General features: G+C 44.9%; 1 protein-coding gene across 1 annotated transcript in view; it reads left to right on the plus strand.

Annotated features, from left to right (window-relative positions):
* Positions 1-24557, plus strand: part of RAD9A (RAD9 checkpoint clamp component A) — a 154000-nt gene that overhangs the window by 104908 nt on the left and 24535 nt on the right. The window contains exon 9 of the mRNA XM_082268221.1: positions 7878-7976. Within this exon, the coding sequence (XP_082124347.1) occupies positions 7878-7976 (99 nt within the window). The remainder of the gene's footprint in view (positions 1-7877; positions 7977-24557) is intronic.

Genomic DNA, 24557 nt, shown 5'->3' on the forward strand with positions numbered 1-24557 from the left:
GATGTGGATCTGTTGGCACCTTGGCTCAACAGGAAGGTGCGGAGGTTTGTAGCTCGCACCCGCGATCCTCTAGCGGACGCAGCAGATATGCTGATCGCCCCGTGGGGGCAGTTTCAGCTACGGCATGCCTTCCATCCTCTCAAGTTACTGCGGGAACTTCTGCGCAGGATAGAGGTGGAGGGAATTCCAGTTATTCTGGAAATTCTGGACTGACCTCGTCGAGCCTGGTACGCCATCTTGGTGAGGCTAGTCGCGGACTCTCCTTGGGGACTTCCTCTCAGGGAGGATTTGCGGTCTCAGGGACCGATCTTCCATCTTGCTTTACAATCGCTGGCTTATGGCCTGGCCATAGAGACCCAGGTACTGAAGGACAAGGGAGTGTCAGCTTCAGCTATTCCTGCCTCTAGTTAAAGCAAGGAAAGTGACTTCCAGCACATGGAAGTCTTATATTGCGGGGTGTGAATCTCTTGGATTTCCCCCACATACCTATTCTGTGACCCGAATCTTGGTCTGTCTGCAACAAGGGGTTGAGCAGAAACTGTCCTTGAGCATATCAAGGGTCAGGTTTCAGCGTTGGCAATCTTCTTTCAGAAACTTTTGGCTAATCATTCCTTGGTGCGGAATTCCATCCAGGGGATGCGACATCTGGCTCCGCCAGTGCGTGCACCCTTACCGCCTGGGATCTTAATTTAGTGTGGTCGGTTCTTCAGAAACTTCTCTTTGAAGATATTAGGGAGATTCCCTTGCTTACATTATCCCAGAAGGTGGCCTTCTTGGTGGCCATTACTTCTGCACGCAGGGTGTCAGAACTGGCCGCATTATCTTGTCGTTCCCCATATCTGGTGGTTCATAGGGATAAGGTGGTTCTTCTTCCAAATCCATCCTTCCTTCCTAGAGTGGTTTTCAGAGTTTTTCATCTGAATAAAAATATTGTGTTACCTTCCCCGTGTCCTAAGACTAGCCATCCTTGGGAGTTTGCATTACACTCCTTGGATGGGGTTCAGACAATCGGGGTACACTTGACTACTACGAACTGGGTTCGTAAGACGGACTCACTTTTTGTGATCACGGATAACCCTAGAAGGGGGTTGCCTGTGTCTGCCGCGACCATCTCTAGATGGACCAGTCAGACGGTGGTACAGGCTTATTCTATTAAGGGTCGGAATCTTCCGTTCCCTGTTAAGGCGCACTCTAATCGGGTGCCTAGTGTTTCCTGGGTCTTCCGCCATCAGGCGTCAGCGATCCAGGTTTTCAAGGCGATGACTTGATCGTCGGTGCATACCTTTTACGTCATTTTATAAAGTTGATGTGATGGCATCGTCAGATGCCTCTTTTGGCCGCAAGGTTCTGCAGGCCGCAATTTGAGGAGACCGGTGGTCTACCTCGAGGGTTTGTTGGGTTTTTCACTTGGGTCTCATCTTTTTACTCAATGAGACCTTGATGCTTCTGGTTGGCTCCAGTTGGGCCTTCTGGATTTTGATTTCTGTTATCCCACCCCTCATTTGTGGTACTGCTTTGGGACGTCCCGAGTTGTTATTAATCAACGAGGACTACGTCTGTCAATGAGCGACAGAGAAAAATGGATTTTTGTAAAATCTTACCGTAAAATCCTTTTCTCTTAAGCTCATTGACAGACGTAGTACCCGCCCCTCTGTTTTTGAGTTGGGTTGGGTTAAATCCTCTAAACACTGCTTTGTGACATAACTGATTTGCTGTAGCAGGAAGTGAGAGGATACACCCTCTGGGACTGCCCCTAGGGTGTGGCCAGAACGTTTTTCTTTCCTGTCTAGTCCTACTCCTGTAGAGGGCAGTATAACCCGAGTTGTTATTAATCAACGAGGACTACGTCTGTCAAGGAGCTTAAGAGTAAAGGATTTTACGGTAAGATTTTACAAAAATCCATTTTTTGTCCAGAGTGGTGTTTTGTTGGTTGGAATGTGCCTAGACTGCACACATTTTCCCGCACAACAAAATTCTACTTCAGAAGTGATGTCACGTTGGTTTGCTTTCTTTGTGTTCTTTCTTCTCTGAGCATGCCCAGTCTTGCTCATAAGATTTTTCCCTATCGAAATCTGTACTGACTGCACGAAAATCGGACGTGTTTTGACGGAGGACAAAAATTTTATAGCCTGCACACCAGGATTTTTTCGGCCGAAAAGTCGGAGTCGGTTGTCGGAAGCATCATACTAACAAGCCGAAAATCGGCGGATCGGTCGTCGGACGAAACTTCCCGGCCGAATTTCGATGCGTGTGTACGAGGCTTAAGTCTCACACATGTGGTATCCCCATACTCAGGATTTTTAGAATGTATTTTGGGGTGTAACTTTTGCTATGTACTAGAAATTTTATTGTATAAATTGACAACTTTTGTGAAAAAAAAAAAAAAAGTTTTCACATTTTTGGAAAAAAGTAAATATGTTCACAAGACTCATAATGCCTTTATAGAATATACATTGGGAAGTTTGCTTTCCAAATTGGGGTCATTTTTATGGGTAATTGCCTTGTCCTGGTGCCCCTAGGCCTTCAAAAATGAAGTAGTCAGGAATTTAGATGTTTAGTTTATGCCCCTAGAACGCCTGAAGGTGCTACTTGGATGTTGGGTTTCTGTATGTGGCCAGGCTGTGAATGTCTCACACATGTAGTATCGCCATACTCATGACGAGTAGCAAAATGTGTGTTGGGGTGTAGTTGCAAGTAAGCATATGCTGTGTGTTAAATTCATTTCTTCATTTTCCCAAGAATCCTGGGAAAAAATGCAACTTAAAAAAACTCACCATAGCGCTTACTAAATACCTTGTATTGCCTACTTTCCGAAAAGGGATCATTTTGGAGGGTATTTGTACTGTCCTGGCTTGTTAGTGTCTCAAGAAATGGGGCTTTCCGTATATCAGGTGCAATCAAATGTCACTGTTAGGCACCATAGCTTGTAGACTCTTATAACTTTTACACAGACTAAATAATACACTAATTTGGGTATAAATTGCAGCCCGATTACTTATGAAGAAAAATTACTTATTTGCAAAATTTTATAATAAAAACTATAAAGTTTTTTTTTTTTCCTCAAAATGTTCGCTCTTTTTTTCGCTTATACCACAAAAAATAAAAAAACCAGTGGTGATTAAATACCAACAAAAGAATGCTCTATTTGTGTGAAAAAAATTGTTTGGGTCAGTGTAGCAAGTCTGAATAATTGTCATTCAAAGTGTGGGAGCACTGAAAGCTGAAAATTGGTCTGGGCAGGAAGGGGGCAGAAGTCCCCTATATTGAAGTGGTTAAAACCTTTATAACTGGCCACATACCCTCTGGATAGTAAACTTATTGAACCCCCCCCCCCCTCCCATACAGATAGAATTAATAAAAAAAACTCACACAGCTATCAAGTTTTTTTTTTTGAAAAATATTTCCCTTTTGCTATGGAAACTAAATGCATCAGGTGATTATCTAACCCCCCCTACTCGAGGCTGCAAAATGCATGCATTTTAATGAATTTGAATGAATTGAATCAAGAATTTCTTGATGGGAGTTGAACTTTTACTTTTATACTGTTCCTCTGTTTTACATATGGGCTAGACTGTTTCCCTTAATGTTGCAGATAAAGCAATATATAGGCTTCAGTCATTTGTGACATTATACAATGCATCCAGAAACTATTCACAGCACTTCATTTTTTTTCCACATTTTGCTATGTTACAGCCTTATTCCAAAATAGATTAAATTCATTATTTTTCTCAAAATTCTACAAAAAATACCCCATATTAACCACGTGAAAGAAACTTGTTTGAAATCTTTGCAAATTTATTAAAAATAAAACAATTCCCATATACATAAGTATTCACAGCCTTTGCCATGGCACTCAAAATTGAGCTTGGGTGCATCCTGTTTCCACTGATCATCCCTGAGATGTTTCTGCAACTTGGAGTCCACCTGTGGTAAACTTGGTTGAATGGCCATGATTTTGTAAAAGCACACACCTGTCTAATATAAGGTCCCACAGTTAACAGTGTATGTCAGAACACAAGCCAAGCCATGAAGTCCAAGGAATTGTCTGTAGACCTCTGACAGGATTGTATCGATGGAAAGATCTGGGGAAGGGTACAGAAAAATTTCTGCACCATTGAAGGTCCCAATGAACAGTCGCTTCCCATCATCTGTAAATGAAGTTCCAAAGAAGTTTGGAACCACCAGGACTTTTCCTAGAGGGGGCCACCCAGCCAAACTAGGCGATTGGAGGAGAAGGGCCTTAGTCAGGGAGATGACCAAGAACCCGATGGTCACTCTGGCAGAGCTCCAGGGTTTCTCTGTGGAGAGAGAACCTTCCAGAAGGACAACCATCTCTGCAGCACTCCACCAATCAGGCCTGTATGGTAGAATGGCCAGTCAGAAGGCACTCCTCAGTAAAAGGCACATGATAGCCCGCCTGGAGTTTGCCAAAAGGCACATGTAGGACTCAGACCATGAGAAACAAAATTCTCTGCTCTGATGAAACAAAAATTGAACTCCTTGGCCTGAACGGCAAGCGTCCTGTCTGTAGGAAACCAGGCACCACTCCTCATCTGGCCAATACCATCTCTCCAGTGAAGCATGGTGGTGGCAGCATCATGCTGTGGGAATGTTTTTCAGTGGCATGACCTGGGAGACTAGTTTGGATCGAGGGAAAGATGAATACAGTAATGTCCGGCTTTCCACAACTGGCTGTTTAAAATCACATATAATGGAAGGTGGGAGTGGTCATGACTTAAATGGCTGACTATTTTTTAACCTTTTGGACCCTCTTTCTAGCAATTATTTAAATGCAATGTCAGTTATGGCTCATTAAATTGAATCAAACAGTTGCTATTAACACTTTACTGTGCTACATAGTGCAGCCTATAGACAGGCCGAATTGGCAGCACAGTCGCTTAGTGGTTAGTGCTTCTGCCAACCTTTAAATCACCTGCACGGAGTTTACAGGTACTCCAGTTTTCTCCTATACTCCAAGGACATGCTAGTAGGTTAATCGGCTCCTATCTACAGTGGCCTCATGATGTGTCTGTATGTGTACATGTGAGCATAGGGAACTTAGATTGTAAGCTCTTTGCCGGCAGGAACTGATATGAATGTACAGTACTACATGTAAAGATAAACGTTCTAAAACCTTGCAAAGCACAAACAGAGCAAAACAGGATTAAAAGGCTTTATTTGCAAAGTTGTCTAATTTCTCTAGATTTATTAAAGTGATATGAGAGTCAGATTTTTTTATTTTTTTACAAACATGTCATACTTGCCTGCTTTGTGCAGTGGTCCTTTTCTTGGGTCTTCCGCCGGCTCTTCTGGCCCCTGCCTCCCTGCCAAGTGCAGCCATTGCAAGCAGCTTGCTATGGGGGCACCCGATCAGGCTCGCTCCTGAGCCATTGCTCGGTGTATCCATTCACATCTGAAGTGTAACTTGGCCCCACCCCCACTTATACTCACCAGCTGTGATTGACAGTAGCTAAAACCAATGGCTCCCGCTGCTGTTTGAGACAGTGAGGAAGAGACCCAGATTGAGATGGGGCTGAGGTAAGTATTGAGTGGTGGGGTCTGCTGCACACAGATGAAGGTAAAAAAAAAAAAAAAACTTTAAGCCTTTACAAATGCTTTAAACAGGGAATTGTGCTTTAAAAGTTCAGTTATCCTTTAAACATTATGGCATTATCTACATTTGCTATTCCCTAGTTGACTTGATACCTGTTGTGTTCATTTTTTTTCCCTCTCTATTGAAAGGCGTGATTTGCTCTAAGGGGCCTATAGATGTTTATTAGTCACCTGAACTGGCCATTTTTTTCCTGATAGGGCAACACTCTGCCAAGTGATGTTTATGGGAGGGAATATTTATTTGCTTACTGCTGGTTTCTGCCTTATAATGCCCTGCTCCATAGAAATAAACCCAAATTGTCCCCCAATGTGATCCTTAATTTTTACAGTGTATTATCTGTTAGAGATGCCTGGGGGCAATTTAATTACTGTATTTTCTGGCGTATAAGACTACTTTTGGACCTCAAAAAAATCCCCCAAAAATGGGGGGTCGTCTTATACGCCGAGTATAATATCTCCAAGGTAACCTAAGTATTACCGGTAGATGTAATCTCTCAAGACGCTGGCTGTGTGGGAATCCTGTACCGGTATACCGTATGTACCGTAGCTTCGGCTACATACAGTGTACCGCGCTGAACCAATCAGGGAGAGCGATTTATTCTATTATTGAATGCAAAGCCTGCTTGGATTGGTGGAGTAACATCAGCCCACCTCTCTGACTCTGCCGATCCTAGCAGGCTTTGCGCCCAGTCGTCTTATATGCCAGAAAATACGGTATGTCTAATCTGTCTGACCATCCTGTAGTGCAGCCCTGAAAATTTCCACCTGCTCACATTAGGCGAGTGGAACTAAGCAGAGGGCGAGTGTGGAGCAGGAGCGGACTGGGCCTGGGGGCAGGAAGGCAATTCCCTCCCACGTCACTCTGATGCCCTGTAAAAAGGGTTGCACCTCTTCTGGCAGAAGCAATCAGCCAGATCACACAGAGAATCTCCCGCTGTGACACAGCTTGGATCTGAAATGCTGGCCGCTGTCAAACAAAGTCCTGCCTCCTGGACCAGCTCCTACAATAGACAGCACACTGGTCCAATGATGGGAATTTTAATCCGTGCGCTGTCTGTCATAGGAGCCAGTCCAGGAGGCTGGACTTTGTTTGACAGTGGCCGGCTTTTCAGATCCAAGCTGTGTCACAGCGGGGAGATCCTCTGTGTGATCCTGTCGGCTCTCCACTCGATTTCCCCCCCCGTGATCCTCATGCAGTAATAGGCTGCATTGATGGGCACTGATGGGGCGGCATTGATGTGCTTTATGTTAATATGAATAAAGTAGTTGTCCATATTTTTTGTAACTTCTACATAAATCATTTAAGTGTAATTTCATGAAATAATTTACGAGGGCGTGTTTAGTAGTGGAATTGGGGGCGGGCAGGGTAGGGGGTTGGGTGGGGCAACTGGTGGCGAGTAACTCTGAAGGCCTGGCTAGTAGTTCAGAACTTGAAATTTTGAGCCCTGGTGCCCAAAATGCAGCCTGCTAGCCCTCTGCGTGCAGCTCATGAGCTAATGGGCACCAGTTAGGCGGCAGAATGGCAGGGTGTGGTGGTGTGTTCCGGCACTGAAAGAATGCACTCTGGGCAGAATTAACTTTCATTGTCATGATGATCCATGTGGGGGGGATGATTTCAGGCTTCTCTACACTAACCACCAATGTGTGTGGAAGGGAAAAAGGGGGGTGACAAATTATTACTTCCACTACCACCAATGCTGGGAGCTGTTGTATTGCATCTTCAGTGTGTATGGCAATACACTGCAAAAAAAAAGGAACAGGACATTTGGACATGGAGGTGTGTTGCCTAACTTAATGCAGTTCACAAAAGTGTGCTGCTTTTTGTGTGGCCCACTGGAAATTTCAAGGGCCATGCTTGAGGACCTTTTTTTGAAGTTGACCACCACTACTCTAGTGTCTTTTGCCAGCTATTTACACCAATTTAAATTTCCTCTGATTACATGCATTTTGTGACATTTGATAATGTTGTCAAAATGCATGCATGATCAAATATACATTACTTATTCTCACTGAGTAGTACATTTTGAGAAAAAGCCATTTTTATGAATATGCGTTTTTATTCTTGTATAAATTGTAAGTTTGTGAATGTGTCCGATATGAATAACAAAAGAAAGGGAAGTTTGTCTAGACTTGGCTTGCGTTTGGGTGGACATGGGTAACCTACCATTTGATTAGCGATACTTTAATGTATGTTACGTGTTTTAAACAATAAATCCGGTAATAACCACTTTTATTTTTATTTTTTTATTACTTGTGTATTCCAGTCCTGCAGTATTTAGCGTGGATGACACAGTCCTTGAAGTACATTTTGTCCTCGCCACCTTATCTGATACAGATCATGCCTCACAATCTCAGAACCAAAGGTAAATGTTTCTTAAATTTATTAAATGTATCATAAATCTGCATTTTAATTAACTGATCCCACCCAGCCAACGTACATAAACGGTCGAGTGGGAGCTTCCCCCGTTAATGGATGTACCTGTATGTTACTCAGAACAGGTGCCCTTGCAGTGGTGTGATCCTGTGATGGCTGTGATTTTCAGACACAGCACATCACAAATCGGGACATTATTATTGTTATTATATAGGATTTATATAGCGCCGACAGTTTACGCAGTGCTTTCCAACTTGAGGGTAGACAGTACAAATACAATACACTTTAATACAGTAGTAATCAGAGGGCCCTGCTCGTTAGAACTTACAATCTAAGAGGGAGGGTCAAGAGATACAAGAGGTAATAACTGTGGGGGATGTGCTGATGAAGAAAATAAAAGTACATTTGTTAGGTGGTTGCCAACTAGGTTTCTCTGAAGAGATGTATTTTCAGGGATCGTCTGAAAGTGGACAAAGGAGGAGATAGTCGGACAGATTGGTTAGAGCATTCCAGAGGATGGGAGAGGCTTGGGAGAACTCCTGCAGGCAAGCATGGGAAAAGGTTACAAGGGAGCTAGAGAGCAGGAGGTCCTGGGAGGGACAACGAGAACGAGTTGGTTGGTATTTTGAGACCAAGTTAGTGATGTAGCTGGGCGCCAAGTTATGGATGGCGTTGTAACTTATGGTTAGTAACTTGAATTTAATATGTTGGTTGAGTGGCAGCCAATGGAGGGATTGGCAAAGTAGCAGACACAGAGCAGTTTGCAAGGTGGATGAGCCTGGCAGCAGCATTCATGATGGACTGAAGGGGGGATAGCCTTTTTAAAGGTAAGCCAATGAGTAGGGAGTTGCAGTAATCGAGAGGAGAGATGACCAGGGAGTGGATTAGAAGCTTTGTGGTGTCGGTTAGGAAGGAGCGTATCTTGGAGATGTTGCGGAGGTTGAGGCGGCAAGCTTTGGACAGTGACTGGATGTGTGGCCGAAAGGATAGTTCAGAGTACACAGATTACACCTAGGACCTTGGCATGGGAGGACATGTTGATAGTTGAGCTGTTGATTTTGATAGAGAAATCAGGGAAAGAGAAACGTGGGAAGGGAAATATTATGAGCTCGGTTTTGGTTGAGTTTGAGGAAGTGATGTGACATCCAGGCTGATGTGTCTGTTAGTAAGTTGGTTATGCGTGAGGAGACTGATGGAGTAAGCTGAGGGGCGGAGAGAGATTTGCGTGTCATCAGCATAGAGATATTGAAAGCCATGGGAGGTAATCAGCTGACCGAGGGAGGAGGTGTAGATTGAGAAAAGGAGCAGTCCAAGAACAGAACCTTGGGGGACCCCGACAGAGAAAGGAAGAAGAGAGGAGGTAGTAGAGTTGAAAGTAGCACTGAAGGTGTGTTGGGATAGGTAGGATGAGAACCAGTGAAGAGTACAGTGTTGGAGACCAAGTGAGTGGAGTTTTGAGGAGGAGGGGGTGGTCCACTGTGTCAAAGGCAGCATAGAGGTCCAGGAGGAGTAGTACAGAATAGTGTCCATTGGGGTTTGCTGTTAGTAGGTTGTTTTTGAGTTTAAGGATAGCAGTTTCAGTGGAATGTTGAGGGCAAAATCCAGACTGAAGGGGATCAAGAAGTTTGTTCTTAGATGGTTGCTCAGTCGGTTGTAAACCAATCATTCAAGGAGTTTGGAGGCGAAGGAGTAAGGACATGGGGCGTAGATTGTGAAAATTGTTGGTCCAGTGAGGGCTTTTTAAGGGTGGGAGTGACTAGCGCGTGTTTTAGAGAATTAGGGAAGATGCCAGAAGACATGGAGAGGGTGAAGGTGTGAGTTAGAGGATGAACATAGCATGTATGAGGGAGCAGGTGGTTAGATGGGTGTTAAATAAAAGCCCAGCAACCTCATTAATACTAGCAGGTTTGAACGAGGGAAGTAATGATTGTATCTGTGGATATGGGTGTTTAAGTAGAGGAGGTTTCTGCACATTGGAGATCTCCTTGCGAATTGTGTCAATCTTATTTTTGAAGTGACTGGCAATCTCCTGGGCAGTGAGTGAGTTAGGGGGGAGGACAGAGCAGAGAGTTAAAGGTAGAGAAGAGATGATGGGGACTAGATGAGATTAAATGTGTTGTCTGTTTGCCAGGGTTGTAGAGGTTAGGGCTGCATTCTGCATGTAGTGAGGGGAGCGAGCTTGTCAAGGGAGGATGGAAGTGGCTAGGTTGGGGCATGACTGGGTGAGATTTGTCATATAAATGGTCAGTAGCAGAGTAGAGCTTAGAAGGGTTGAGGTGGCGAAGGTTTCTACGGGTTACTGTTAGGCGGTTGGAGGGAGAGGAGGTGGAAGACAGAGAGAGTGCGAAACGAATAAGGTGGTGATCAGAGATTGGGAGAGGTTTGTTGGAGAGGTTGCAGATAGGCGAAGACAAGGTCAAGGGTATTGCCAGTGGAGTGTTTTGGAGAACTGTATCCATTGCTTCAGGTCAAGAGAGGAGGTTAGACTGAGAAGTTTAGAAGCAGTAGTAGCATTAGCATTAACAGGGATGTTGAAGTCTCCAAGATTGATTGATTCTTGGGATTTCAGAAGAGAGACAGTAGGGTAGCCAGGCAGAGAAGGTTGATACCGGTCCAGGGGCCAGTAGATGAGAGCGAGTCTTAAAGAAACAGGAAAAATAGACTAATGCAATGTGCCTCAAAAGGAGAATGTCAGGGAGGGAGGTGAGTGAAGTACCTGGTGGATGCTGCATGAGGCTAGAAGGATTCCCACTCCACCTCCCTTCCGTCCACTTAGTCTAGGGGAGTGAGTCCAGAGAAGTCCGCCATGGGAGAGGGAAGAGGGAGAAGTAGTATCGGAATTGTAAAGCCAGGTTTCGGTGATGTTTAAATGAGTTTGTGATGAAGAGGTTGTGGAGGGAGGTGAGTTTGTTACAAACAGAGCGGGCGTTCCAGAGGGCACAGGAGAAGAGGAGGCTGGTATTGGGAAGAAGAGGAATGGAGACTAGGTTCTGTGGGTTGTGGCTGCTGGCAGAGGGTGTAGGGTGGTTGGAGCATGGTGAAAAGCCAAATGGAGGCCCTGGGTTTGGGGATATGTCACCAGAGGCAAGGAGAAGGGTGAGGTAGATAATGTGAGAGTGCGATTTATGGGACATGCCCCAGAGTCCTGGAGGTTTTCTCAGATCTCAGTATGTGGATATAAAATTAGCAAGAGTTGGTAGGAGCAGTAATAGGGAGAGGACAGAAGACAGGATTTTATATATATATATATATATATATATATATATATATATATATATATATATATATATATATATATATATATATATATATATATATATATATATATATATATATATATATATATATATATATATATATATATATATATATATATATATATACAAATCCAATTCCGAAAAAGGTGGGACACTGTACAAATTGTGAGTAAAAAAGGAATGGACTAATTTACAAATCTCAAACTTATATTTTATTCACAATATAATATAGATAACATATCACATGTTGAAAGTGAGACATTTTGAAATGTCATGACAAATATTGGCTCATTTTGAAATTTCATGAGAGTTACACATTCCAAAAAAGTTGGGACAGGTAGCAATAAGAGGCCGGAAAAGTTAAATGTCCGTATAAGGAACAGCTGGAGGACCAATCTGCAACTTATTGGGTCAATTGGCAACATGATTGGGTATAAAAAGAGCCTCTCAGAGTGGCAGTGTCCCTCAGAAGTCAAGATGTGCAGAGTATCCCCAATTCCACCAATGCTGGGGCGAAAAATAGTGAAGCAATATCAGAAAGTTTCTCAGAGACAAATTGCAAAGAGTTTGAAGTAATCATCATCTACAGTGCATAATATCCAAAGATTCAGAGAATCTGGAACAATCTCTGTGCGTAAGGGTCAAGGCCGAAAAACCATATTGGATGCCTGTGATCTTCGCTCCCTTAGACGGCACTGCATCACATACAGGAATGCTACTGTAATGGAAATCACAACATAGGCTTAGGAATACTTCAGAAAACATTGTCGGTGAACAGAATCCACAGTGCCATTCGCCGTTGCCAGCTTAAACTCTATAGCCAAAAAAAGAAGCCAAATCTAAACATGATCCAGAGGCGCAGGCATTTTCTTTGGGCCAAGGCTCATTTAAAATGGACTGTGGCAAAGTGGAAAACTGTTCTGTGGTCAAACGAATCAAAATTTGAAGTTCTTTTTTGGAAAACTGGGACGCCATGAACATCTAGACTAAAGAGGACAAGGACAACCCAAGTTGTTCTCAGCGCTCAGTTGAGAAGCCTGCATCTCTAATGGTATGGGGTTGCATGAGTGCGTGTGGCATGGGCAGCTTACACATCTGGAAAGGCACCATCAATGCTGAAAGGTATATCCAAGTTCTAGAACAACATATGCTCCCATCCAGATGTTGTCTCTTTCAGGGAAGACCTTGCATTTTCCAACATGACAATGCCAGACCACATTCTGCATTAATTACAACATAATGGCTGCGTAGAAGAAGCATCCGGGTACTAAAATGGCCAGCCTGCAGTCCAGATCTTTCATGCATAGAAAAATTTGGCGCATCTTAAAAAAGGAAGATGCAACAAAGAAGACCTAAGACAGTTGAGCAACTAAAAACCTGTATTAGACAAGAATGGGACAACATTCCTATTCCTAAACTTGGGCAACTTGTCTCCTCAGTCCCCAGACATTTGCAGACTGTTATAAAATGAAGAGGGGATGCCACACAGTGGTAAACATGGCCTTGTCCCAACTTTTTTGAGATGTGTTGATGCCATAAAATTTAAAATCAATTTATTTTTCCCTTAAAATGATACATGTTTTCAGTTTAAACATTTGATATGTCATCTATTTTGTATTCTGAATAGAATATTGAGATTTGAAACTTCCACATTGCATTCTGTTTTTATTCACAATTTGTACAGTGTCCCAACTTTTTTGGAATCGGATTTGTATATATATATATATATATATATATATATATATATAATATTTCTCTTACCTCCGCTGACAGTTGCCGCCCATTCATACAGTCTTCACGATTGGGTATAGGCCTTCTCCGCAGGAGCAAGCTAGGCAGTAATTTTGTTAATGCAACAAACATTAACATATAGACGCACCCACAGGGGGCCATCCCTCTGGCCTATATCCTCCAGCCAGTACCAGTCTAATTCAGTTCTTTGCTGCCTAGCGTCAGGCCAGACCCTGGACCGGGGGGAATGGTCCTAACACCCAGAGGGGTTTCACCTTCTGTGTATCCGGTGGGGTCTCCGGACGTGGATCTGTTCACATCCCGTCTCAACAAAAAAGTAGAAAGGTTCGTGGCTCGACCTTGCGATCCTCTGGCGGTCTCCTCGGACGCGTTAGTGGTGCCTCCCTGGCGGCTTCCGCTAAGAAACTTCTCTCTTAAAGACTGATCTTCCATCCTGCTTTACAGTCGTTGGCTTTGACGGCTTGGCTGTTGAAAGCCAAATCTTGAGAGACAGGGGTACCCCGTCGGCTGCCATTCCTACCTTGCTAAAAGCTAGAAAAGCTTCCTCTGGGAAGATTTATCATCGCACCTGGAGGGCATATTTTGCCTGGTGTGAGTCACGGGGTCTTCACCCCCGCTCCTTTTCAGTGGCGAGGGTTTTGGCCATCCTACAGACTAAGGTGGATCAGCGCCTGGCGCTGGCCACGATCAAAGGTCAATTATCGGCCTTGGCCATTCTTTTTCAGCGCCCTTTGGCGTCTAATTCTTTGATTCGCACCTTTTATTCAGGGGGTGCGTCATCTGGCTTCCCCGAGGAAGGCTCCCTTACCTCCCTGGGACCTGAGTCTGGTTCTGTCCATTTTACAACGACCTTCCTTTGAGAACATCAGAGAGATCCCTCTGCCTGTGTTGTCACAGAAGGTTGCCTTTTCTAGTGGCGATCATCTGCTCGCAGTGTGTCGGAGTTGTCTTGCAGCTCCCCCTATCTGGTTGTTCATACGGATAAAGTGGTCCTGCGGCCAAATCAATCTTTTCTTCCTAAGGTGGTTTTAGCCTTCCACCTCAATGAGGATATTGTGTTGCCTTCGCTTTTTGCGTAGCCTAAGCATCCCAAGGAATTTGCCTTACACTCCTTGGACGTGGTCCGGGCGATCAAGGTTTACCTTTCTGCCACAGATTCTTTCCGGAAGTCGGATTGTCTGTTTGTCCTTCCTGAGGGACCTCGGAAGGGTACAGCGGCGTCTGCGGCAACCATTTCCAAATGGATCAGACAGACGATTGTGCAGGCTTATTCGATTTAAGGGTCAGGTTCCTCCCTTCCCTAGAGCCGTTAGTGCGTCTTGGGCTTTTCGCCACCAGGCGTCGGTGGCTCAGGTGTGCAAAGCTGCGACCTGGTCGTCTGTACACACCTTTTCTAAGTTTTACAAACTTGATGTGTTGGCATCCTCAGATGCTTCTTTTGGCCGCAAAGTTTTGAGTGCGGCAGTGGTTTAAAAAGACATGCTATTTTTTTATGTCTCTTACTCCTGGGGTTTATTTCATTTTTTTCCTGGGTTAGCTCCTGTTGAGCTTTACTTACCCCATTTGTTCAGTTCAGTTTTTTTCTCTGACCTGGGTGCTGCGTTGCCTATTTTAAGGTTGCGTCTTCCCACCCCTCACATCTACACTGCTTTGGGACGTCCCAATCATGAAGACTGTATGAATGGGTGGCGACTGTCAAGAGGGCGTAAGAGAAAATAGAATTTTTGTAAAATCTTACCGTAAAATTCATTTCTCTGAGTCCTCTGACAGTCGCCGCACCCACCCCTCTCTCTTTGGGGTTTTCATGGACTGCTTGCTACATAACTGAATTAGTGGTACTGGCTGGAGGATATAGGCCAGAGGGACGGCCCCCTGTGGGTGTGTCTATATGTTATATAAAATTACTGCCTAGCTTGCTTCTGCGGAGAAGGCCTATACCCAATCGTGAAGACTGTATGAATGGGCGGCGACTGTCAGGACTCAGAGAAATTAATTTTACGGTAAGATTTTACAAAAATTCTATTATATAAGCTGTGGGGTGAAGGTGAGTTTGAGAAAAGGGCACAACTGTCAGCATGAGTGGTAGAGAGTGCATGTTACAAAGTGTGAAAAGAGCTGAATAGTGAGACAGGGTCACCTGCAGCCTGTTTGGTGCTTGTTGGTGTAGTTTGCTGTGTATGCTCGCTGCTTGAAGTGCATATCATTTGTAGATAGAAGCCTTACGGAAAGATGCCCTGCAACGTGCTGACCCCTCAAGGGTGCACTAAATTTTATACTTGTAAAAGGGTGGGGGTGGCAATTCGTTAATCATGAGTGGATATAAGGATGCCTAACAACAGAGTGGACCTTTCACTTCTGAAGTCAGACTAGTAAGAGGTGAGAATGACTATAAAGATAAGGCCTACTCCTAAAGCATGGTAAGACACTTCAGAACAACAAAAACATCATGGTAATGCACACAGGGCAACAGATGAAAAAAGGCCACATACCAAAAATCACAGATACACAGGGAGAGTAAACAGGTTACAGTTAAGGGTGGATGTCTTTCAGCAGCTTACACATACCTGTGGAGGGACCGAGAAGAGATGTTCAGATGAAGCAGAGCTTAAAGGGCATATCCTGGACACAGCACATCACAGATCGGGACATGGGCGCTGTGATTGGCCCTCCTGATCATATGATGGCTTTGTCCAATCACAGCCTTCACACAGTGTACACAGAGACACTTCTGTGTGTCGGCTCTCCCCGCTGAGCTCAGTGCTGGGGGGAGCGGTGGATGCTGCAACCTCTGTGACAGCTCTGTGTAACTGATGATTTTAGTGTCCAGTTACAGAGATCACACATGCTGCAGCCATCCCCACACAGTACACCAAGCACCATCTGTCCCTGTACCAGTGTCCCATGAACATGTGTACTAGTGTACAATGCATCTGTCATGGTGTACCAGTGCACAAAAACATCTGCAATAGTGTTCTATTGCAACATCGACATCTGTCATAGTGCACAAAAACATCTTGTCAGTGTACCAGTGTCCTACCAATAAATAAAAACATTTTTTAAAATGCCCCGTCCCCCCGTGCTTGGGTGCAAAGGCAAACAAACACGCTGGTCCTGTACGCATACGTAATTGGCGATCGCACCACACATTTGTGGTGTCAGAGCAAGAGCAACAATTTCCATCACCAGATCTCCTGTGTTAGCTGGTAACCAATAAAGGCTTATAAAGCGTTGCTTATGGAGATTTTTAAATGCCAAAGTTTGGTGCCATTTCACAAATGGGCACATTTTTAAGCGCAATATGTTTGCTATCTATTTACCCGGCGCAGCGCCATATTTTATATTTTACTAAAAATGTGGGTATTATAATGTTTTCATGTGCATTGAAATTCGTTCAAGTGCATTTGTGCGTTGGTGTGTAAAATTGCGCTCTGCCACTACTACAACAATATACAATGTTTGGGGGTTCTAAGTAATTTTCTAGCAAAAATAGTTTTTTTTTTTTTACTTGTAAACAAAGTGTCATAAGAAGGTCTTGTCTTAAAAGTGATAATGTGTGAAGTACTCCTTGGATGTTGCGCCTTTCTATGTGGCAAAGCTGTGAAAGTCTCACACATGGTATCCCCGTACTCAGGACGAGTAGAAGAATGTGTTTTGGGGTGTAGTTGAAAGTATGCCTATGCTGTGTGTGTGTGAGAAATAACTTTAATATGACTTTTTTTTTTTTAAGAATTGTGGGATAAAGCTACAACTTTAAAAAATAACTCACAATGCCTCTTGCTAAATACCTTAGATGGTCTACTTTCCAGAAAGCTGTCATTTGGGGAATAGGGATATTTGTACTGTTTTGGCATGTTGGGGCCTCTGGAAATGAGATTGTCAGTGGCTGTCAGTATTGGCACCATAGCTTGTAGACTCTAACTTTCACACAGACCAAATAATATACACTGGTTTTGGTTATTTTTACCAAAGAAATTTATACTTTTTGGTCACATTTTAGGGGAAAAAAAATGTAATCTTTGCAAAATTTTATACCAAACTAAAAAAAACACTTTTTTTTTTCTTTTTTGCAAAATTTTCGGTCCTATTTTATTAGTAGCGCAAAAATAAAAACCCCAGTGGTGATTAAATACCACCAAAAGAAAGCTCTGTGTGAAAAAAATTCTAAAAATTTTATATGGGTACAAAGCGTGACAGCACTACTGAAAGCTGAAATTTGTCCTGGGCAAGAATGGTGTGAAAGTGCCCGGTATTGAGGTGGTTAAATGCAGTTCAAAACGTCCAGATCTTTTTTTTGTAAGAGGTACTAGGAATTGCATTTCTTCCCCAGTCATCCAGCTCTGGTCTTTTAACCCCTTAGGTTAGTACTTGAGATTCCTAGTTGTTTAATAGCATGTAGACTAACCTCTTATTGACAGCTGTTTTTCTTAAATTGCACAGAATCCAATACACTGCACACTGGGGGTGCTTGTCTGCATTATAGTAGGTAACCCCTTTCCTATGGTTTTTATTACGGACTTTCCTCTCTCTCATCCTGTCACCTAATCCCCTGTTGGGGTCAACGGGGTGTATCTGGTTCAGACACGTGGAATTATCCCCCCATTTGGGACACAAGAAGGAATAAAACATGGCAGAAATTATTAACACATTCAAACTCCATACAATTGGTAAAAATGTTTTTGGTAAAAATGTTTCTTATCTATAGGACACAGCTATTCGCATAGTGGCCAGCTTATTTTCTTTAGTTTGACGGATACAGCTTCTGGCCCGCAGCACCCCTATTCCAAGATGGTATGGTGGTCTGCCTGGAGTGGTGCCCGTTGTTGGCTTTGCCACATGCTCCAGAAAGGGGGGTTGGATGTGGTTGTGACTGACCGGGTTGCACAACGGGGGTTTTTTGAGCAGGTTCCCTGCTTCCTGGGGGTTAGTGACTGGGGCAGGGATGTCCTTTGGGCTCCCTGCGGCGGTTGTTGGGCTTGGGGGGAGCAGATGTTTTTTATCATCCGTGGGTATGCGCCTCACACGGCCGAATCAGGCCAAAAATTCCGGCAGCGGCCTACTTGCGGCTGACTAACCAAGCTGACTGAGCTGCTGACCAAGCCGTCCGAGCTGCTGACCAAGTGCATAGAGCTACTGATGAGCATCCGCCTACAAGCTACCCTGGGTGGTCATCCCCGCCGGGGCTCCCAGCTGGGCGCCCTCAAAAATTAAGGCTGCGACTTTCAGCCACTTTGCGCCGCCATTGAGGGGCGGCCTCAATGAGTTTAGCTGAAGCCCCCAACTCTCTCCGTGGGCATCTGCCAGACTGTGGATCCTGGCAATTGCGGCTTGGCTTCCACTGAAATTTAAGCTGCGACCTGTTGGGCCATATGGTCAGCCTGGTGCCTCCCTTGAACCGGGTGGCGCTGTGGGGGTGCTTCATTTTTACCGAAGTGTAGCAGCCATTATTGTGTTGGGTCTGCCTGCGCGTCCTCTTCACGGTGGGCGCCCCCCTCCCACTCAAAGGGTTATGTCCTCTATGGAGGACGACCCTTTTGATTTTTTTTTGCGGAGTCTAATAGGTGGTCCTTTTGTGAACAGTGGCCTCCCCTGCTTGTTATGTTTTCTGGGTGAGCTTAGTATATAGCGACCCTACTGGGTCTGTGTCCACGTACTTCCAGTGCTCTCACAGTGAGAATGGTGCCTCTTTTACTGCATGTGCGCATGAAAAGGCACTGGTGGATGCATTAATTTTATCAGTGCGGGAAACCTTAATCATGGGGAATGCAGCTGCCAGTCGCCTTTGGGCCTGCAGTTCCTATATAGTGGCAAAGATATTCCCTTTTTCCCGCCTACTGTGACAACATTTTCGCGATTCAGTGGAGTTGTTCAAAACGCAATATGGCGGTGCTTAAGCGCTTCGATAGACGATATCCCTTGAGGAGCTTGAGTATGTGGGCAGTCTCAGGTCTCCAGGCTGAATAAATCTACCCTAATTCTGGATTCCGGTGGAGGAGTCTCCGGTTCTAAAAGATACTTTTAAACAGGAGAGCCGAGACTTCGGTCCGCCACATGTTTTCTGTGGCCAGTTTGGTCCTTAGGCCGGTTTTAACCAAAGCATTGGTGTCCCTGACTTTCCCGAGTGGGAAAAGCTTTTGCCCCAGGATCTGGAGGTGGGGGGGGGCAGCTTCCTCCTTCCTTTGTGGAGCTAGCGGACTAGTTGGTCCAGGGGTTGCAGTTTGTCTATGATGCCTATCTGGATGCGGCTCCCTTAGTCTTTGGGCTGTCCGTGACCGCAATAATCCTTCGGCGCATGATATGGCTAAAATGCTGGTCTGCAGACCAGACTTTCCAAAAGGCCTTATGTGATCTTCCCTTTGTGGGGAATCGCCTGTTCAGAGCCACCTCCAGAGGTTCCAGGAGGACCTGGTCTGGTATGCCTAGAGCGGGTCCTTCTAGGACCTACAAACACCTCTTCTGCCTGAAGGGGCACCCTCCTCTGTATCTGGGGTGGGGGAGGACGTCTTCGCTTGTTTCCGAACCCGTGGACCTCCCTGATTCAAGACAAGTGGGTCCACAAGCTGATTCGGTCCAGCTACACAATCAAGTTTTCGGTCTTCTCCTCCTGAGAGGTTCTTTCCTTCCAACCTGCGTTCATCCCCAGACCGCCTGCCAGGTCTCTTCGAGGCGGTGCAAGACCTTCTATTACAAGCCGTAATTTTTCCGGTCTCAGAATCGTAACGTTTGTTTCATGGTTTTTATTCATACATGTTTGCAGGTCCAAGGAAGAAAAGCAAAGTATGTCCAATCTTGGACCTCAAGCTCTGAACCTCTTTGTGCGGGTACAGATATTTTGAATGGAGTCCATTCGCAAGGTAGTGGCATCCCTACATCAGGGGGATCTTCTGGCCTCTATCGATATGAAGGATGCTTACCTTCATATTCCGATATGCCGGTCATTCGCGCTTCCTCCGCTTGCCGTGGGCTAAGAGCATTATCGAGAGGTCTCACCTCAACCCCTCAGGTTTTCGCAAGGGTTGGCCTGGTATTGGCATTGTTGTGCCAGTGGGTGATTGCGGTATTGGAGTATCTGGATGATCCAACTGCTCTGAAGGACAACCTGGAGATTAATATGTGGACTCTGCAGGAGATCGGTAGGAAATAAAATTTCCAGGTATTGGCAATGGTTCCGTCCACCTAGTAGGACTATCTGGGTCTGTTCTGGACTCTGCCTCAGCCAGGGTGTTCCTGCCAAGGGACGAATTCCAAAATCTGTTCGCACCTCTGCAAAAAGAGATTCTTGCCATGTGGAGCAAGAACCCACAGTCTTTAGACAATCTGATCCTGTTGAGCCGGGGTATGAGAGGGTCCCTCATTCTGTGGCCTCGCTCTCTGGCACCTCGACAGGTTAAATCTTCCTTCCCCTGTACTGGACAGTGGTCACTACGGATGCCAGCCTGTCCGGGTGGAGTGGCGTTTTTTGGCAATGATTGTGCTCAGGGGGTCTGGACTCTGGAAGAATCCAGACTACCGATCGATATACTGGACATTTCCTCCGGAGGCGTTTTATCAGTTGTGTCTCTGGTGGGGAACTCCCGAGGGGGTCCTGTTGGTCTCTCGTCTCAACAGGAGGGTGCGTGGGTTTGTGACATGGTCTCGGGATCCTCTGGCCAACGCCACAGACGCACTGGTAGCTCCTTTGAGACCGGTATCGTCTGAGATGTCTTTCCTCTTCTAGAATTTCTGCCAAGACTCCTGCATAGGCTCGAGGCAGAAGGGATAACGGCCATCCTAGTGGCTTCAGACTGGCCTCACTGGTCTTGGTACGCAGATCTGATACGCTGGTCATCCATGCTTCTTGGAGACTTCCTCTTAGAGATTTTTTGGCTTAAGGGCCAATCTTTCTTCTTGCCTTAGTCGCTGGCTTTAACCGCTTGGCTGTGGGAAGCCAGGTGCAGAGGGATAGAGGGTTGTCTGAATCGGTGCGTCCCACGCTGCTGCAAGCTAGTAAATCTGCCTCTAGGAAGATTTACCAGCGCGTTTTTGAAGAGCGTGTTTTGCGGGTATGAATCTTTTTGGGTTCACTCCCGCTCCTTTTTGGTGACTCTGAGTTTGGCTTTCCTCCAATGAGGTGTTGAGCAACGTCTGACCTTGGGTACCATCAAGGGCCAGGTTAGGCCTTGGCGTTTTTTTTTTTTTTTCTCAACCTCCTTTTGGCTACGCATTCCTTTGTTCAGGGGGTTCGCCACTTAGCTCCACCAGTGCGGTTTCCATTGCCCTTGTGGGATCTCAACTTGGTGCTGTCGGTTCTTCAGAAACCACCGTTCAAAAATATTTGCAAGATGCCTCTGCTCACATTGTCCCAGAAGGTAGCCCTCTTGGTGGCTATTACTTCTGCACGTAAGGTGTCGGAGCTGGCAGCTTTGGCTTGTCATTCACCTTACTTGGTGGTACACAGAGATAAAGTGGTGTTTTGTCCTGGTCAGTTGTTCCTTCCTAAAGTTGTTTTTGGTTTAAATCTGAATGACCTGGTGTTGCCTTCCCTGTGTCCTAAGCCTAGGCGTCCTAAGGAGATTGCCTTGCATTCTCTGGATGTGGGTCGTGCATTCTCGGTATACCTGGCAGCGAGTCTGATTTCCTAAACAACTCCGGTTTCTGTTTGTCCTTACGGATGGACCTCGCAAGGTTTTGGCCGAGTCTGTCGTGAACATTTCCTGATGGATCAGACAGACGGTGGTGCAGGCCTATTCAATCAAGGGTCAGGTTCTCCTTTCCTTCCTTTCCAGGCTTGGCTACATGACAGACTGAAGGAGTGATCAAGGTGAGCAGGGTGATTCATCTGGCTCCGTGGACATTATGTACTTCGCGCTGCAGCATCCCGGACTAGAGTGAGCTCCCCTATCCCTCTCAATTGTTTATTGGATGTATATATGCGCTTGGCAAGTTAAATACATGTACGGGCATTTTATATTGTTTTTGTGGATTTAATAAAGTGTTTTAATGGTAATGCACCAGTGGGGTCCCTTTGTTATGTTTTTTCCACATGGTTTGGAGCTAAGGATTATCCCCCCAACCTTCTGGTTTATGAGGACCGCTGTCTGCATTGCCTTGGTGGAACACCACAGCCAACAGTAATATACACAACGAAATTTGCCTTATCCACGAGAGTGGTAGGCAGCAAATGAGGGTGAGTTGCTAATTTGACGGGTGTGGAGCACATTGGTGGTGGATCTAATTTGGGTGTCACCATATTATTAGCACTGGAATCTCACAAGATCATTTGGTTTATCACATTTATAGAAGTTATTTTTTGGACTTCATTTTTTGGACTCGCATTTATTCACAGTATATTACGTTTTTTTGGATCCCATATCCAACATTCATATTATGGACTTATTTTCTGGCACAGTTTATTGATGCTTCATTATTTGATTTATTGAGGATTGCTTTCATTTTATTTATTGGTGTTGTGCGCAACTAGTGTCATGGTTTTCTTTCACAATTTTTTCATTATTGTTTTAGTTAAGTTGCGGTGTGTGTGTGTGTGTGTGTGTGTATATTATTAATGTGCATAAAGAAGCCAAGGAAAGATGGAAAAATCTCCAAAAGGCATCAAATTACAGATTAGACATTCTTATAATATGTCAACAAAAGTTAGATTTTATTTCCATCATTGACACTTTTAAAATTACAGAAAACAAAAAAATGGTGTCTGCAAAAGTTTGGGCACCCTACAGAATTTATAGCATGCACTGCCCCCTTTGCAAGGCTGAGACCTGCCAGTGTCATGGATTGTTCTCAATCTTCGTCTGGGAAGACAGGGTGATGTCAATCTCAAACGTTTTAAATGCCCAGACTCATCTGACCTTGCCCCAACAATCGGCACCATGGGTATATTCTAAGCAATTGTCCAGAAAACTGAAACTGAAAGGCTATAAGAAGATTGCAAAGCGTTTTCAGATGTCAATATCCTCTGTTTGGAATGTAATTAAGAAATGGCAGTCGTCAGGAACAGTGGAAGTTAAAGCAAGATCTGGAAAACCAAGAAAAATATCAGACAGAACAGCTCGCAGGATTGTGAGAAAAACCATTCAAAACCCACGTTTGACTGCACGATCCCTCCAGAAAGATCTGGCAGACACTGGAGTTGTGGTACACTATTGCACTATAAAGAGATACTTGTACAAATATGGTCTTAATGGAAGAGTCATCAGAAGAAAACCTCTTCTACGTCCTCACCACAAAAATCAGCGTTTGAACTTTGCAAATGAACATAAAGACAAGCCTGATGCATTTTGTAAACAAGTTCTGTGGACCAATGAGGTTAAAATTGAACTTTTTGACCAGAATGGGCAAAGGTACGTTTGGAGAAGAAGGGGCACAGAATTTAATGAAAAGAACCTCTGTCCAACTGTTAAGCATGGGGGTGGATCTATCATGCTTTGGGGTTGTATTGCAGCCAGTGGCACAGGGAACATCTCACAAGTAGAAGGAAAAATGGATTCAATAAAATTCCACCAAAGTTTGGATGGTAACTTGATGCCATCTGTGACAAAGCTGAAGTTAAAGAGAGGATGCTTCTACAAATGGATAATGATCCTAATGTTAGGATTGAGTTCACCTGCTCGTGGCACTATGTTGCCCTGGGCTGTATGCTGCAGTTTCAATGTCTACCAGCAGGTGTCTTCCAGAAAACAGCAGGCTTCTATGATCACTTACAACGGTGTTCAGCTGCCAGGTGGCTATTTAAAGTGGAGTTCCACCCTAAATTTATACTTACCTCCATCTTCTCGCTCCGGGTCACCTGAAAAACAAATGGATAATCGCAATTTTTTTTTTTTACTTGCCTTGTAGAGAAAATATACTTACCTTACTTCCTTCTTCCTCCGCTCGGCGGCCACGGCGATTCGTCACTTCCTGGCTTTTGCAATGATTCCTGGGAGCTGAAAGTCATCGCTCCCAGGAATCAATGCGCCTGCACCGGCCCCGACATCAGTTCCGGTGCGCGCGCGTCATTCCCTTCTAAACAGCTTCTGGGCATGCCCAGAAGCTGTGGAGGGATGACGCGCGCGCACCGGAAGTGACGGTGGGGCCGTTGCAGTGCATCGTGGGACCGAAGAAGAAGGAAGAGGACGCAGAAGAGGATCGCGCTGGCTTCAAGCTGCCCACACCTGAGATGGCAGCACTGGAGAATACTTTTTCAAGGTAAGTATTTCTCCTAAAAGGTAAGTGCAACCCGGGACAGATCAGAGGCTAGCCATTGTGGAATGTACTAGCCCTGACTGTCCCGGGGGTATTTTTAGTAAAAAAAAGTATCCCCTGGGTGGAACTCCGCTTTAAGGCTGATCCTCCCTTTCCCAGGCGCCTCCTTGCTGCCTGAACCAAGTGTCTGTGATCTTGATCCATACCCAGATCTATCCTGTACCCCTTGCCTTGCTCCTGCTTTGTATCCAGTCATCCAGTCTAGTTTGCCCTCTTCCTTGCTTCCCTGCTCCCCTTGTCCCTGTATAGTGTATATATTTGTAGATAGTTGTTTTTTTAGTTATTGTGTCTTTGGGGTTGGTTTTTGTTTACTGGCATTTGCT

The sequence above is a fragment of the Pelophylax lessonae genome (genome assembly GCF_965119305.1).
Source record: "Pelophylax lessonae genome assembly, chromosome: 9".
Taxonomy (NCBI): Eukaryota; Metazoa; Chordata; class Amphibia; order Anura; family Ranidae; genus Pelophylax; species Pelophylax lessonae.